This window comes from Aethalodelphis obliquidens, unplaced genomic scaffold, assembly GCF_003676395.1.
Source record: "Aethalodelphis obliquidens isolate GAN/ISIS:26980383/991018 unplaced genomic scaffold, ASM367639v1 scaffold38, whole genome shotgun sequence".
In the NCBI taxonomy this organism is placed as follows: Eukaryota; Metazoa; Chordata; class Mammalia; order Artiodactyla; family Delphinidae; genus Aethalodelphis; species Aethalodelphis obliquidens.
In genome coordinates, this window is record NW_020837982.1 from 18,879,110 (window position 1) to 18,893,462 (window position 14,353).

The 14,353-nt window shown below is 58.5% G+C and overlaps 1 protein-coding gene across 8 annotated transcripts in view; it reads right to left on the reverse strand.

Moving 5' to 3' along the window:
* Window positions 1-14,353, reverse strand: part of MPRIP (myosin phosphatase Rho interacting protein) — a 134,399-nt gene that overhangs the window by 22,424 nt on the left and 97,622 nt on the right. For all 8 annotated transcript variants that reach the window (XR_003438091.1, XR_003438090.1, XM_027131317.1 and 5 more), the window contains exons 10-15: window positions 14,297-14,353; window positions 13,189-13,257; window positions 10,750-10,839; window positions 6,750-6,859; window positions 3,851-4,406; window positions 2,154-2,270 (exon numbers count right to left, since the gene is read on the reverse strand). Coding sequence is in view for 6 of the 8 variants with exons in the window: in XM_027131317.1 (XP_026987118.1) it covers window positions 2,154-2,270; window positions 3,851-4,406; window positions 6,750-6,859; window positions 10,750-10,839; window positions 13,189-13,257; window positions 14,297-14,353 (999 nt within the window). In the remaining 2 variants the exon portion in view is untranslated. The remainder of the gene's footprint in view (window positions 1-2,153; window positions 2,271-3,850; window positions 4,407-6,749; window positions 6,860-10,749; window positions 10,840-13,188; window positions 13,258-14,296) is intronic.

Here is a 14,353-nt window from a genome sequence, read left to right on the forward strand (position 1 = left end):
TTCCTTCTGGGACAGGGGAGAAGGAAGGGAGGCACCGCTGGCGGATGTCAGCGAGGTGACATCCGAAACATTTTCCTGTGAGAGGTGGAGCCCGTCCTCTACAGTAACAGGAAGAACTAATCTCTACCTGCAAGAAGACAAAACGAAGGGGAAAACGCAAACCATGGAGTGAAATACGAGAGTTAACAAAACAAACAAACCTTTGTGGCATATTCAAAATAAGAAAGTGAAGCACGCAGAACATAAAACACAACTGAAACAAAACTCCCCAAACCAAAAGGCATGCAGAACAGACAGAACTAATTAACGCAGGAAAAAAGAAGAACGTGAAAGGAGTGAGAACAGCTCAGCCTAAGAACTGGCCTGCCTGTGGCTCCCTCCAGGTGTGCTGGTGGGGAAGCCACAGATGTGACACTCAGTTACGGTAAGTTAGACACTCCACGTCCACACCCTGCCAGCTCCTCCCGGCCATCGGCGCGGAGCCCACCCCCAGCTGCAGATCCTTCTCACCCTTAACCCCAAAGCCCCTTGCTCATTCAGACTTTTGATTATAAGAATTGTCAAAGCACATAGGGAGGTTAAAAGTAAACTGTCCTTTGACCTGGCGGGGAGGTGTCAGCGTGTCAGCTGACGGATGGGCTTCAGTGCGGGCTCATGCAATCGTCCAGGTCAGACACAGGACAGGGTAGTAATGTTCGAACTCTGCTGCCAGGATTTTTACCACCTGGTGTGAAATGAGTGCGTGTAGGATGGCGGCCCAAACCAGGGTTTAAAAAGATGCTTCCCAAACCTGCGAGGTCTGCACAAATGACTCAGAAAGCCCCAGAGTGAGACATGCAGGAAAGAGGGGTGCCCCCCCATCACCAGGTTCCGGTACCTCAGAGTCTGAACTGGGCATGGCGACACCTATGGTTGAAGGGCTAAGGAGGAGGGTCCAGGGGACACGGGGTGCCCAGGGCCATGGCCAAAGCTTAGGGGGAAAGGAAGGCAGAAGAAACGTGCCACAAAAAGGGCATGGAGAGAGGTAGGAGGGCAGACTCCGCCCAGAAGATCCACTCGGACCAAGGAAGCTAGTGTGCCGCAGTCTGGAAATGCTGATGAAAAAACTTATCACAGAGATTCTGAGTCCTTGAGAGTCTGAAGAGCCCTCGGGGACGAAGTCTAGGTCTACACAGGCAAGGAGGCTGATGCTGCAGGGGAGGGGCGCCGCGGGTTCTGGTCAGTGCAGGACCCTGACTTGAACGCTGTGCCTTCAGCCTTGGCCAAGAGCTCGAGTTCTCCGTCCCATCGCCCTGTCTTGCTTTCCCCCCGGCACTCATCTGTGAATCACCTCTCCCCACTGCACATTGGCTGAAGGGGCAGGAGAGCGTTGTTTTATACCCCAAAACTAGAGCAGGGCCTGAAACGCTGCGGAAGAGTTGGCTCACGTCGGCCTGCTCCATCCAGGTGACCTCCTGCCTGACAAGATGCCTGTGGCATGCCCGCTGCTGCATGGGGGTGGCGGGGGGCGGCACTCTGGCACAGAGGCCTCTGCAGGAAGACGCTAGGTTTGGACTCTCAGCTCAAGACTCAGGCTGCTGCCCTCCCTCCCCTCCACACCACTGGGCAGGCTGGCTCAGGGCTGGGCGGCCATGTTTCCCCCTCAAACTTCAGCCTAGGCAGAAAGTAAGAAATGGGCCACTAGGCTAGTGGTAACAGTCCCAGGCTGCCTTGTAGGTGTGGTACAGACACGGTCAGGGGCAGGAAACCAGTTCTAGCTCTGCCATGGGCTTGGCCATAAAAGGAGGCATGTGGCTGTTACTCAAGTTCTTAAATTTGTAAAATGGGACTAATGCTGCCACTGTGAAAAAAGTTAGAAACAACATGCAAACATGTGATGTTGATAATAAATATATACTGGACTCTTTGGAAGCCAAAGAGAAAGACTACTACTGAAAACATCTAAATAACCCTTCGACGTAGAGGGCTCAGGCAGATCCTCCAACTTGTTGCACAAGGAGGAGACCCAGGCAGCCCACTGCCCAGGGAGCCCGCTCCAGTGGCACAGGAGTCCAGAGGCCTGGCACTCGGTTTTGCACGTTCCTAGCCTGCCTGGGTCCTGCACACTGAAGCCCGAGGGCGCCTGGAGGGCCGTGGCGGCCCCGCAGCCCTACCTGCAGCACATAGCCCTCCCGGGCGCTCTGCTCCCGGCCCAGAGCCACCCTCAGCTGGTCCTGCAGCAGCCGGTTCTGCTCTAGAAGGTCTGAGGCCTCCTTCTGGCTCTGCTCCAACTGTTGGCAAAAAGACACACGTTTTTAAGCAAAATGGCGGTAACAGGAGCAGCAGCATGGCACGGGCGCTCGGTGGCATGCCCAGTTCCAGCTGGGCTGGAGCTCAGTGGCACCTCCGAGGGCCTTGCAGGCGGCCACACCTGGGTGGATGTGCTCCTCGAGTCTCCACCCAAGGTTCCAGCTCAAGCTGTGAATCAACCTGGGCAGCCACGTAAGCTCCACACCTGCTACAGGATCCACCAGGTGCAGACCCCACCAGGAAATGAGGACTTCGTGCCCCTGTCAGAGGGAAGACTGCCCGCTGGGGCCTTTGGGTGTCCTCAGCGTGGCCAAGCACGCCCGTGCTGCCCCAGGGCAGGCCTCACGCCAGGCTCGACCTTGGCTTCTGGGGAAACCCTGTTTGACCAGTTGGGTACAATGGATTTCATATAAAATTCTTTTTGTGAGAAGAGGTCCTCAAGAATTGAGCTGCTTCACACTCTTGCTGTCACTGGCTGTGAATCCAGCCGTCACCCATCTGCCCCCTTCTGGAACCTTACCTACGTGCCCTCAGCTGCTGGGCCGTGGCAAGCAGGGAGCTGGGTGTGCAGCAGACTGTGCTGACCGGCACGCGGACCTTGGTTTTCAGACCTTGCTGTCTGAAACAAACTCAGGGTCCAGTGTGTGGCCTGTTGACTTGCAGGCTCGTTTTGGCTGTTTAGAGCAACGTGAGTTTGAACTGTTACTCTTCCACATCTTGCCTCTATTACTGTATTAACAGGCATAGAAAATGGAAAAAACTGGGAAAAAATCCAAGTGTTGATGCTAGTGATAAACGTCAGCCTCGTGAATCTAACCAAATAAGAAGAAGATGAGAAGTGGGCAGGCCAGTGGCCAAGCTGTGATTTCGTTAGCCACCCAAGTCAAGCGCACACGTGAATCGCATCCTTGAGGACTCCTGAGAGGCAGCTGGAACTCCACCTCCTTGGCCGTGGCACCTCTGCTCAGACTCACAAACCCATGGCCCAGCTTCTGCAGATTTGACTTCTGGGCGCTTCCTCGTGAAGGGAAATGTCACGTTACCAAGTGCAGGGACCGCTCACCCACCTCTGCATCCGGAGGAGGCTCGTGCCAGGCCCCCCAGCAGGCCCGTCCTGCCCCCAATACCTAGAATCAGCCCCGCCTCCTGCTGCCTGCCCCGCACCCATCAGGTCTCACTGAGGGTCGCAGGGCTGCCCAGTCCAGACAGAAAGCTAACTCTGTTCACATGTCTCTTCTGCCCCCAGCCTCTAGTGCGTGGCAGAAGCAGGGCAGACGGGGCCCCACCTGGCCTGCAGTCCACCCGCCTCATCTCTGGCACCTCTGGCTCTCAGTGTCAGCGCCACTCCTCTGGTCTCCAGAAGGGCCTGGTGCCCTCCCTGCCACCCCCAACCCCAGCATGCCTCAGGCCTGCACTGCGCTGGGGGGGGGGGGGGGGGGGGGGGGGCTGTCGCGTGTCTGTCTGCCTGAGGGCCTGCAAGCTCCTGGGGCGGGTTAGGCACAGCGGGTGCCGGGGAAGGTGGCTGCACAGAGCTGCCCTGCCCATGCCGCCCGGCCATTACCTCCTTCTCCAGCACAGAGGTCAGCTCGGGAGTGGACAGTCGGTCGCTTCCATCCTCAGAGGACAAGTGCAGGGGGGCGATGGGCACTTGTTTCTCCTCCCGGAGAGGGGTGGTCTCCACCTGATGCCACCGCTGCTCGATCTCCACGTGCACGTTCTGGGTCCTGAGGTCGGCGGTCGCGGGCGGCCCCGGGCCCCGGTCGACCTCCATGCGCAGGGCCGTGTCGTCGATGCTGGGCCCGTCAGCCACGTCCACCGCCCCAAAGCGCTTGCGCCGTTCCTCCCGCCGCCGCGCACGCTCCCTCTCCAGCTCGCCGGGCTCCGCCTCGGGCCGTGTGGTGGCAGGTCCCGGGGCGCCGGCTCTCTGCTGGGCCAGGGCCTGCTGGATGGGGCGGAACTCGGCCCAGTCGAAGGTCTTGGAGCGGCCCTCCCGCCTGCGCTCACGGGCCCGGCTCCGCTTCTGCTCGGGGTCTGGCTCCCCGGGCTCCCCGTCCTGCTTCTCCCGCAGCCTCGTCTCCGAGGGAGAGCTGCTCCGGTCTTTGCCCTGCGGCAGCGAGCTGGGGCGGGGGAGACAGTTGGTCAGGTGGGGCTCCCGGCGACAGGGCCCAGCTCCCTGCTGTCACCACATGCCTTTTTCTACGCGGCTGTGGCTCCCACAAGGAAGGGGGAGACTCTGCCTTGACTCACTGACACGTCTGTGGAGGGAACCCCAAGTGGCACTGAGTGGTGACAGCAGAAAAGGAGCCGCAGACAACAGCCCAGAGGTCTCCCGCAGGATGATAATGGGGGGGCCGCGAGCCCCTTCAGGCTGCGCCGGGCACGGCCACACCCACACAAGGCCACGTGGGAGGTAGACCCCACGGCACGCAGGCACTGGGCCGGCGGGTTGGAACAAGAGAGACCAACAACCGCTTCCCTCGAAAGGCTCATGGGTTTTTAAAAAGCAGGTAAGTAACACGGTCAGGTCTGTGTTTTAAAAAACCACTCTGGGTGGCTGGCGTGACAGATGGATCAGAGTGATGGCCCTGGGACCACCTGTGGGCCAGTGAGCTCGATGGCCCAGGTGGCACCCACGAGCCGGCACCAGGCAGGGGCTCACTGAACAGGACTTGAGAAAACTTGGTGGCCCACCCGGGGCAGAGGTGAGCAGGAAGCAGGACACTCGAGGGCACCTCTGCCTGCCCAGCAGCTGGATGCACCTCCCCCCACCTGCCCCACAGCGGAGGTCCCCGGGCAGGGTGCTGTAGGGCACTGGTTGTGGCCGTCTGAGGCAGAGGTCTCCGGGCTCCAAGGACAAGAGCCTGCGACCCTGGCCTGAGCTGACTGGCCTCTGGTCCCCCCCAAGCCCTCAAAACAGGGTGGGAAGACCCCCAGCGCGGCGAGGGCTGGGCCTTGGGGACTCCAGGGAGCATCTGTGCTTGAAAGGTGGCCAAAGAGAGGGGAGCCGCAGAAGCAGCACCTCCCGGTCCCAGGAGGTGGCCCTGGGAGCTTCCAAGTCAAGACCACACGCTTGCACACAGTTTCTCCAGAACGGACCTCTTCAACAATGCCACTGAACTGAGAGCTGGCCCAGGCCTCGGACTGCATGAGCCATTAGGATGACACAACAAGCCGGACCCGCCACTATCCGCAGGAGAAGAAGCCCCTGCGACTCCCCACCAGACTTGGGGGGGCCGCGGTGTGCAGCTCAAACCCACACTTCTGACATCTGTACCTGTTTCCAGTAACTTTCCCGGGACATGGCCTTGCTGCACTAAAAAAAATCCATCTTTTCCTCAAAGTATAAAAGCCCACATGGAACAAACTGGGTGAGGCAAGCACCCCGGCTGTGAGGCGGCTGACCCTGGAGTGCACTGCTCATCAGGAGGACACTGCTGTCCCCATGGGCTGTGGCCCCAACACGGAGGGGAGGCGCCTCTCCCAAGCCATGTGTCGCCTGAGCGCGTCCTTCCTGCCCTTTCTGAGGCCAGAGCCACACACCTGCGACATCCCAAGGCTAACGAACCCCAGCCGGGCCCCGACCCACCGCACGCAGCCTCCTCAAAGTACCCGGAAAGAGCTTTGGTCTCTGCTCCTGGTCGTAGAGACTCGGGAACAACCAGGTATTCTGTTCGTGCAGTAAATGAAGGAATGAACAAACAATCGAACAGACAACACAGGACGGAAGGACTAGAGAGAAGAGTCCTCCATTTAGGGTCCCTTCCTGCCTTCTTGTTCAAAGAGGTGCAGGTCACTAGCAAGGAGGCCAGAACTTGACCAAGGTGTGAGGCCGCCCTAGGCCAAGGAGCACTCCGTGGGCACCAGGGTCGCCCCCTGGGCGCAACCTCCAACGCAAGAGAGTCACTCAAGAAGCATTTAAACGACCGGACCGAAAACCGCAAGCAAGAGGCTCTCAGAACCGGCGAAGGCGCCGAAGCCGTGAGGGTCAGGGCAACAGAGTTCTCGACATCACAGCGCCAGCCACACACAGGGAGCTTCTCTGCTTTTTGTAAAATGAAAACTTCAGGTTTCTAACCATCAGGGCAGGAGGAGGAAGGTGTGGGGCGAATCACGAGGTTTATGAAGCATGGATGTTGACACGGGGAACCGTTTCCCAACTTTGGCCTCCAGCACCAAGAGATGCAAAGAGAGCTTTGTCACAGCTGCACGGAAATCCAGCAGATTCAGGAGTGAGGCAGAAGGGTCAAGAAAAGGAAACGCTAAGGTGGCCTGTGAATGCGGCATCGGAGCCGCCCTCACCCAGCCGTGGCTCAGTGCCCGGGCCCTGGGGAGCTTCTCCCGCGGCCAGGCCTGAGGGGGAAGGGTAACCTCCCAGGAGGCCAAGTGGAGAGTGAGTAAGCGGCGGACCGAAGGCCGGGGGGCAGGCTGTGCTGGGCCCCTCGAGCACCCTCCCGGCTCACCTGGTCACGTCGGGGGCAGAGATCGGGTGGACGTGCTTCATGATGGTCTGGATCCAATTCCGCCGGATTCCAGACGTCATAGCAGAGAGGGTGAAGGCGCCCTCCTTTGTCTACACAGAAGACGAGGAGTTAGCAGTGACTGGCACCTCCCCACCCCTGAAGAAGGCCCCGCAGGGAGGCTGGCGGCCAGGTGGCCGTCCCAGGAGTGCGGTATGTGCCTCACTCAGGATGAACAGAGCTGGAGGGCAAAGGAGAGAGCAAAGCCGCGAACACTGTCATGGCTGTGGCTAACCCGGGCGTCCCCTCCCCATGGGACCCAGCAGGCCTTTACTTTTACTGACACTCCCTGCTCTTTAAGGAGCTCGCAGACTGGAAGGAAGGAGAACGTGCGTGCGGGGAGCAGCGGGAAGGGGCCAGGGCATGGCAGGGCTAGGGAGGGTGGGCGAGTGGACGGGGAAGGGGTGCATGACCCAGGTGGAGGGAGTGGGCCTGGGGCGTGCAACCACGCACAACAGGCTCACAGGGTGACTGGGGACAGGAGCGGCAGGCACGAGGCTCAGTGGTGGCTGGGGCCCGATGGGGGCTGTGTCTGTTGGGCTGAGGAGGCGCAGGGAGACCTGCTGGGCGGCCGGGCTGGTTGTTCAGGTGACGAGAGGGGCTTCAGAGAGGTGGAGGAGGTGGCATGCACAGCGCAGCACTGACAGGCTTGTGTGGGGGGGCACCTCAAGGACAATCCCTGGACCCCCACACACACACTTGGGTGAGTTGGTGGGATGCCAATCAAGATGAAGGACATCACAGGAGGGGGCAGCATGGGCAGTGGGTGATGAGTGGCCTGGAGACACAGTCCCTGTGGCCCTGAGCGGCCCACGCGGCTCTAGCAAAGCTGAGGAGGGGTGGGGATGCGGGTGAGGATGTGGTGGTGGCTGCACAGAGTCCACTCCCCTGCCTCTGAGCCCATGGGCTCCTGTCTTACAGAAGTGAGGGGATCAGAACTCTTCAAGCTGCTCAGGCTACTCATAAATGGACCCACGAGATGTCAACAAAACAGCTGATGGGAAGACACTGTTAGCAAGATGGGTTCGGGACAGGAGCTGGCGTGGCCAGGGGCCAAAACTAAGAGAGCATCAGGGCACTGCAGAGCACAGCACAGCACGGGGTGACCTCGGCCCACCCCAGACCCCACCTGACGCCCCATCTAGACCACAGCCCACCACCCACGTCCACTCCTCTCTCCCTCCGGTTCCCCCCAAAGCAGGCCAACCGGGGTGGGGGGGGGGCGTGGCCTCCAGGCTCCCTGAAGTGCTGGCCCCCGGGCCGCCTCCTGCTCCTGGTGTGCTGTTTATGGAGTGTGACCTCAGCCACCTTCTCCCACAACCTCAGTTCTCAGCTGCCACGAGCTCTCTCCCGGCCCCAGGCCCACACACTGGCTGCTTGTCTACCAGTCTCAGAGGGCCCATCTCGGCCTCAAACGCACCACGGGCCAGGACGCTGCAGGCTCCGCCAACTCCCGCACACGGCTCGCCGCACTCTGGGTCTCCAGCCCTTGACCCTGCCCCTCCCTCTCCCGGGCGCCCCGCACTTGCCAGACACCTGGCCTCCCGTCCCTGCTGCCCCACCAGATGCGTCTCACAGACACTCAGCTGCCTCCACATTCCGGTGCTTTCCACAACTCGGGGCAAGGCTGACTCTCAACTCGCACTCAGGGCTCCCCCATGCCACCCCGCCAGCTTTTATGCTCAGCCCCCTGGTAGATGCCACCAGGTCTGGTGGCCAGGCCAGGGACAGCTTTGCCCCTCGAGATCCTAAAGCTCCCTAGTGAGCCAGGCCGAGTCCCGCCAGGAAGCTGGCCTCCCGTGCTGGGCGCCGTCTCTCCCGACTTAGAACTCCCAGTCCACGGGGCTCATGAGAAAGCCCCAGAACTCATAAGCTCACTGCCCCCCACCCAGGTAAAGTGACGAGGGGTCAGGCTGGTGGACGACATCAGCCAGGGAGCACAGGTGACTCAGAAACGCCCCATCTGTGACCAGGAGAGTCCCAGATCACGGCCTTACTGCACAGAAAGTGACCCTAGAACATGATGATGTAACCTGCTCAGTGATGGGAATGGACGCATACCCCCAGGGTGCCCTGCCCAGAGAAGCCTGCCCTTCAAGATGGGGAGGTGAGAGGCTTCCCTGGTGGCACAGTGGTTAGGAATCCGCCTGCCAACGCAGGGGACACGGGTTCAAGCCCTGGTCCGGGAAGATCCCACATGCCATGGAGCAACTAAGCCCGTGCACCACAACTACTGAGCCTGCACTCTAGAGCCCACGAGCCACAACTACTGAAGCCTGCGTGCCTAGAGCCCACGCTCCACAACAAGAGAAGCCACTGCCATGAGAAGCCCGCTCGCCGCAACTAGAGAAAGTCCGCGCGCAGCAACGCAACCAAAAAGAAAAAAGAAAAAAGATGGGGGGGGGGGGCGCTCAGCGTGCGGCCCACAATGCCAGAACTTGGCACCGTCCCCAAATCTGTCCACAGAGAGGAGGCTAGAAGTTTAGCTCACTGAGCATATCTTTTCCTCCTAAAGGGATGAGGGGCAGAAGGGCATCACGGTGGGACGGCACGGGCCGTCAGACTGGCGCCACCTTCAGCTATGACTTGGTGCCCCCCACAGATGCCCTGCAGCCTGGTGGACTGGGGGCTGGATTTTTCCTTTTAATGAATTCATTGGCCTTCAGATCTGAACTCACTCCTCTGAGTTTGGTTAATATTAGTCATTGCCACATGCTGCATCTAGGCTGAATCCAGAGATACAGCTGAGTCTCTGGGCCCAAATGTCAGAAGGTGACGCTGCAGGAGTCCCAGCCGGGGAGCCCCAGTGTGACAGCTGTCAGGCCACTTGGTTCCTATCGCACGCCTAAGGCTCTCATGGGGGAAGAATTAGCTTTCCCCAAAGGGAGGTCTGGCCTTTGCCCTGTGCCCTTGTGATGCACAGTGGGGCTAGCCAGACCAGAAAGACCAGCCATGCGGTGAAGGGCTGGGGCTCTGGCCATGCGCCATCAGCCAGGCTCTGGGGGACAGGGGGCTGGCACCTGCATTTGACCATGTGGACAGCAGTTCAGTTGATCAGTTATGAAGCCTCTATAAAAACTCTGGACACAGAGGCTTGGGCCTGGCACCAGGCCTGAAGCTTGGGCGAGCTTCCCATGTTAAAAGCTCTGTGTGTCATCACACGTCAGCGCCAAGAGGGAAACACGTCCCAAGGGCACGAAAGCTTCATCTAGGGCCCTCCTGTTCAGTCCAGTTCGCCACGCGTTGCTTCCTTGGGCTGGTACCAATCTGTATCCCTCTGCTGAAGTAAATCTACAGTCCTAAGTACGGTGTTTTCCTGTGTTCTGTGAGTCCTTCTGGCAAATTATCAAATGTGAGGGTGGTCTGGGGCACCCTCAGACTTATAGGTGGCATCAGAGTGAGGGCAGACACGGTAGCCGGGGGCCGGTGCCCTCACCACGAGCCTGGCTACCTCTGAGCAGCCCTTGGACCCCGAGCTTTGATGACATGGCCAGTGAGGACTGTTTCATCTGTCCGATCAGATTATTTTTTTGAGGACGGGGCAATGCCTTCCTCGTTGGGAGGTCTTCACAAGATTGTGGGGAGAAAGGACTCCAGTGAGTGGGTAAGTGGATGAATGAAGGACAGAGCAAGTGCATAAAAACCCAGCACCCTGAGAGTTAAGAACTCAACACTTTCACTCTAACTTCCCACATCCCACATCCTTCCAACTGGCCCGAACTCCAGCGTTTAAAAAATGGGAGAAAAAGAAAGAACCTTTGGTAAAAAACCCTTTTAGACAGCCTTGAGAGAGATGCTAATGTCTTAATGTTTGCCAAGACCACAGATTGGGGGTGGGGTGAGGAGCTCCAGGGCAGAGGAGGGGACAGGATGAGGCACCAGCTGGTCAGGCCCACGGCCCCACCCTTGCACTCAGCCTCCCTGCAAACCCCACCCAGCTCACATGGATCTGGAAGCCATAGTTTCTCTGCACTGGGTACTCCGTGACATCATAACATGTAGACAAGTCTATCTCCCCATCCAAGTCGGCCGCCTGCGGAGAAAATGAGGGATTTAGAAAGTAAAGGCCAGTGCCCCGTGAACTGTACATGCTCACAGGCAGGGCGCCGCCTACCCCACACCACCTAGAAGCATCCACACCACCATTTTTCACACATCCTGCCAAAGACATCCCATGCCCGTGGTTCTCAAACCTCCTTTACACTCCTAAAAATTGATGGTGCCAAAGAGCTTGTTTATGTGGGTTGTACATACTGATGATATCTGCCTTATTAGAAATTAGGAAAAAAATTGAAAAAAAAATTTATGCATTGAAGTACACAAACCCATTTCATTTTTTAACAAAAAGTATCATTTAAAAAAAACAGCAAGAGACTTTTGCAACTCTCTTTAGTGCTTAACTTCCAAGGACAGCTGGGTTCTCACACCCGTCTCTGCACTCAAGTCTGTTTGTTGACATGTTTTTTTTTGTTTTTTTGTTTTGGCGGTACACGGGCCTCTCACTGTTGTGTGCTCTCCCGTTGCGAAGCACAGGCTCCGGACGCACAGGCTCAGCAGCCATGGCTCACGGGTCCAGTTGCTCCGCGACACGTGGGATCCTCTGGGACCGGGGCACAAACCCGCGTCCCCTGCATCGGCAGGCGGGCTCTCAACCACTGCGCCACCAGGGAAGCCCTGTTGACATGTTTTGGTTGAAGCATATGAAGACAGTCTGGCCTCACACAGATACGAGATTGGAAAAGGGAAGTGAATTTTAAGTCTTTTCAAAAAGACAGTTGTGGCTGTTCTCCTTTGACAAGTGGTAGTTTCTTGAAGGTGAACTGCGAAGGGGATGCTTTCTGTCCTCTGCTGCATTAGAACCCATGGTTCTACCCTGCTCCTTGAGGGGGTCTTTCACCCCCACATGATCTGGTGACACTGTCTCGTCCTCTGGAAGAGCCCCCAGATACTGACGTTTCCTTGTACAGGAGCAAACACTGCATTTGTTATTATCACCACCTGTTCAGTCAGGAGAGTCTGTAAGCTCGGGGGAGACTGTCAAGTTAGTGATGGTGAACGCAAGTTTTCCAAAGTTCCAGTTTTGCTTGGAAGCTCAAACTGAATCACTGGTAACAATTCTGTCGGTCGTTTTCCTTGAAGGAAGAGACTCACTTGGTTCATTTTTAAGAAAACGTCTGCCGAACACCCAAACCGAGCGAGCACTTGTGCGTCGTACATTCAGGCAGAGGCGGTGGGCCGCGAGGAGAGGTGGCCGGCGGGGCGGGCAGCGCAGGCAGCGGGCGAGTGCTCCCCCGGGACGGCCGTCACACCTGGACAAGCAGCAGGAGCAACCTCTGCCAACCTCCCATCTCACATCACAGAGTATTACCGAAGTGGGCACCTTTCCTGCTCTGTTAAGGCCCTTTCTGTAACTTCACAGTGTGTGGCGGTGAAGGATGCACGGGGGCCAGCCACCTGCTCCTGCAGCATGACCAGGCTGAGGCACCCATCAGTGCAAAGGCCAACACAACGGAAAAAGGAAATGGCATCATAGTTTTATGACACTATTTTTGTTACAGAAGAATCCCTGAACGGGTCTCCAGGGGTCCACAGACCACACTCAGAACAGCCAAACACCCATGCTCCTGTGGCCCCTGACTTCAGGCTCCCCCAGAGACCCACCACCCACACTGCTCTACATCTGTGCTTGTGTCACTAACGTCCTTCCACTGCAGTCCAGACAGAACTTAGTGTCAGGGTATACAAGCAGCCCCTAGCGTTAGACATTTAGGTTCTTTCAGATCTCCTGCTGTTACAGAAGCGCAGGAACCACTGACATGGAACACATCTCTTTCTTCACATGTGGGAGTATATCTGAAGGATTCCTGGAGTGGAATGCAAGGGAAAAGGTGCAGAAACAGACTTCCAAGTTGCTCAAAACAGATGATTTTTTTTGTAGGTGAAGAAAAAAAGAGCCCCTTCTGTTTGGTGTTCGACCATGGAATCAGGACTCTCAACCAGGCTGGCCAAGTTCACCAGCCACGTCCCATCCTTGTCCAGAAAACAAGGGGCAAGATTTAGTTCAGTTCTTTAAAGACTCAATTCACCACAAAATCTCTGTATAGAAAGAACAAAACCACTCACCCTGAGTTTTAAAACAAGACGTCTTTCAGTGTTCTTCAAAGAACACAGACAAGAAAAGCCACCGGAACCCCCGTACCTGGGTGCTGAAAGCAGGGCCTAGAGAGCCCACTTCCCAGCAGGAACCAGCCCCGGGAACGTCAGACTCCTCTGCAGACCTGGACTGGGCTACCCGTCCACCCGGAGGGGACTTTGGCCCAGGAACAGCCGTGCCACCTGGACCTCCCCTGTCCCTACAGAGGAACGGAGCTGAGACACTCACCTCCTCAGCCACCGAGTCCCTGTAGAACCTCAGGCTTTGATCAGCAAGGACAAACCAGTGTTTCTTCCACTGAAAGAGAAGGGAAAACCAAGACTCAACTCCCACCCTTCCCGCTCTGAGGCACCCAACAGCCAGGGTCCTGGGGCACCTCACTGGGCACAGGTAACGCAGAGGGCAGGCGGCCCCTCCCGCTGGGGGCAGACACACACAGGACTCCACTCGGGCCATGGGCAGCCATGCGCGCACAACCTCTCCCCGGCGACGAGGCGGTGCGGACAGCTGTGGTGGGCCACGGGCTGCGTGTGCTCCACCCGCAGAGGCGTGGCTGCTGAGCGGGGCTGCGGCTCCAGAGGCTGCAGATAGGGGCTGGGCCCCCAGAGCCAAAAGGAGGCCACCTGCAAGCCACGGCCACCCCCTGGCTAACCAGAGGGGCGCCCACCTGCCGCCGGCAGGAGCAACCCAACCAGCTGGCCTCCCAAATCTTCACTGTGAGGAGCAAGGCGGGGAGGCTTGAGGCTCCAAGCAGGGCCGAGGGGATTGATGTGGTAGAGAGAGAAGAGGGCATTTGGGCACGGTCACTCAGGAAGCGGGGAGGGGACTCTACGGGCCTCTCGGTGGGACCCGCAGGCTCATCCTCCTGCCTCCTGGGAGGCCTGGCCTCCACCCCAGCAGCCACGAATGGCTCAATCTTCCTGCTCAAGTCCACTGCTCCCCGCAGGGCCGCGGCTGCACCCTGGCTACTGGCTCCACCCCACAACCAGAAGGCCCTCCTGTCCTGGGGAAGCCTGGGCTCTCGGGAAACTTCTGGGAAAGGTCACCAGGTGGGGAGCCAGTGCTGCAGCACGTCCCCAGGCCTGATGCTGAGACCCCGTCGGGAGCAGGAGAACAGTCCCTGTGCTGGCAGTGGGCAGGCCGGCGGCCCCCACCCCCACTGCACCCCCAGTTCTGAGGAGATGGGGTCTCAGCCACGACCCTGGTCCCCAAGATGAGGGGGTGTGCTGGAGGCGGGGGACAGGGCCAGCGCTCATACACCCGCAGGGACAAGGCCAGCTGGACCTCACGCCTGCTCCCCGGCGCCTCAGGAACCACAGCAGCTCTGGCCACTCACCTGGCCATCCTCATACTGCCTGGTCAGCCAGCCTTTCTTGAAGTTCAGCAGGTCGGG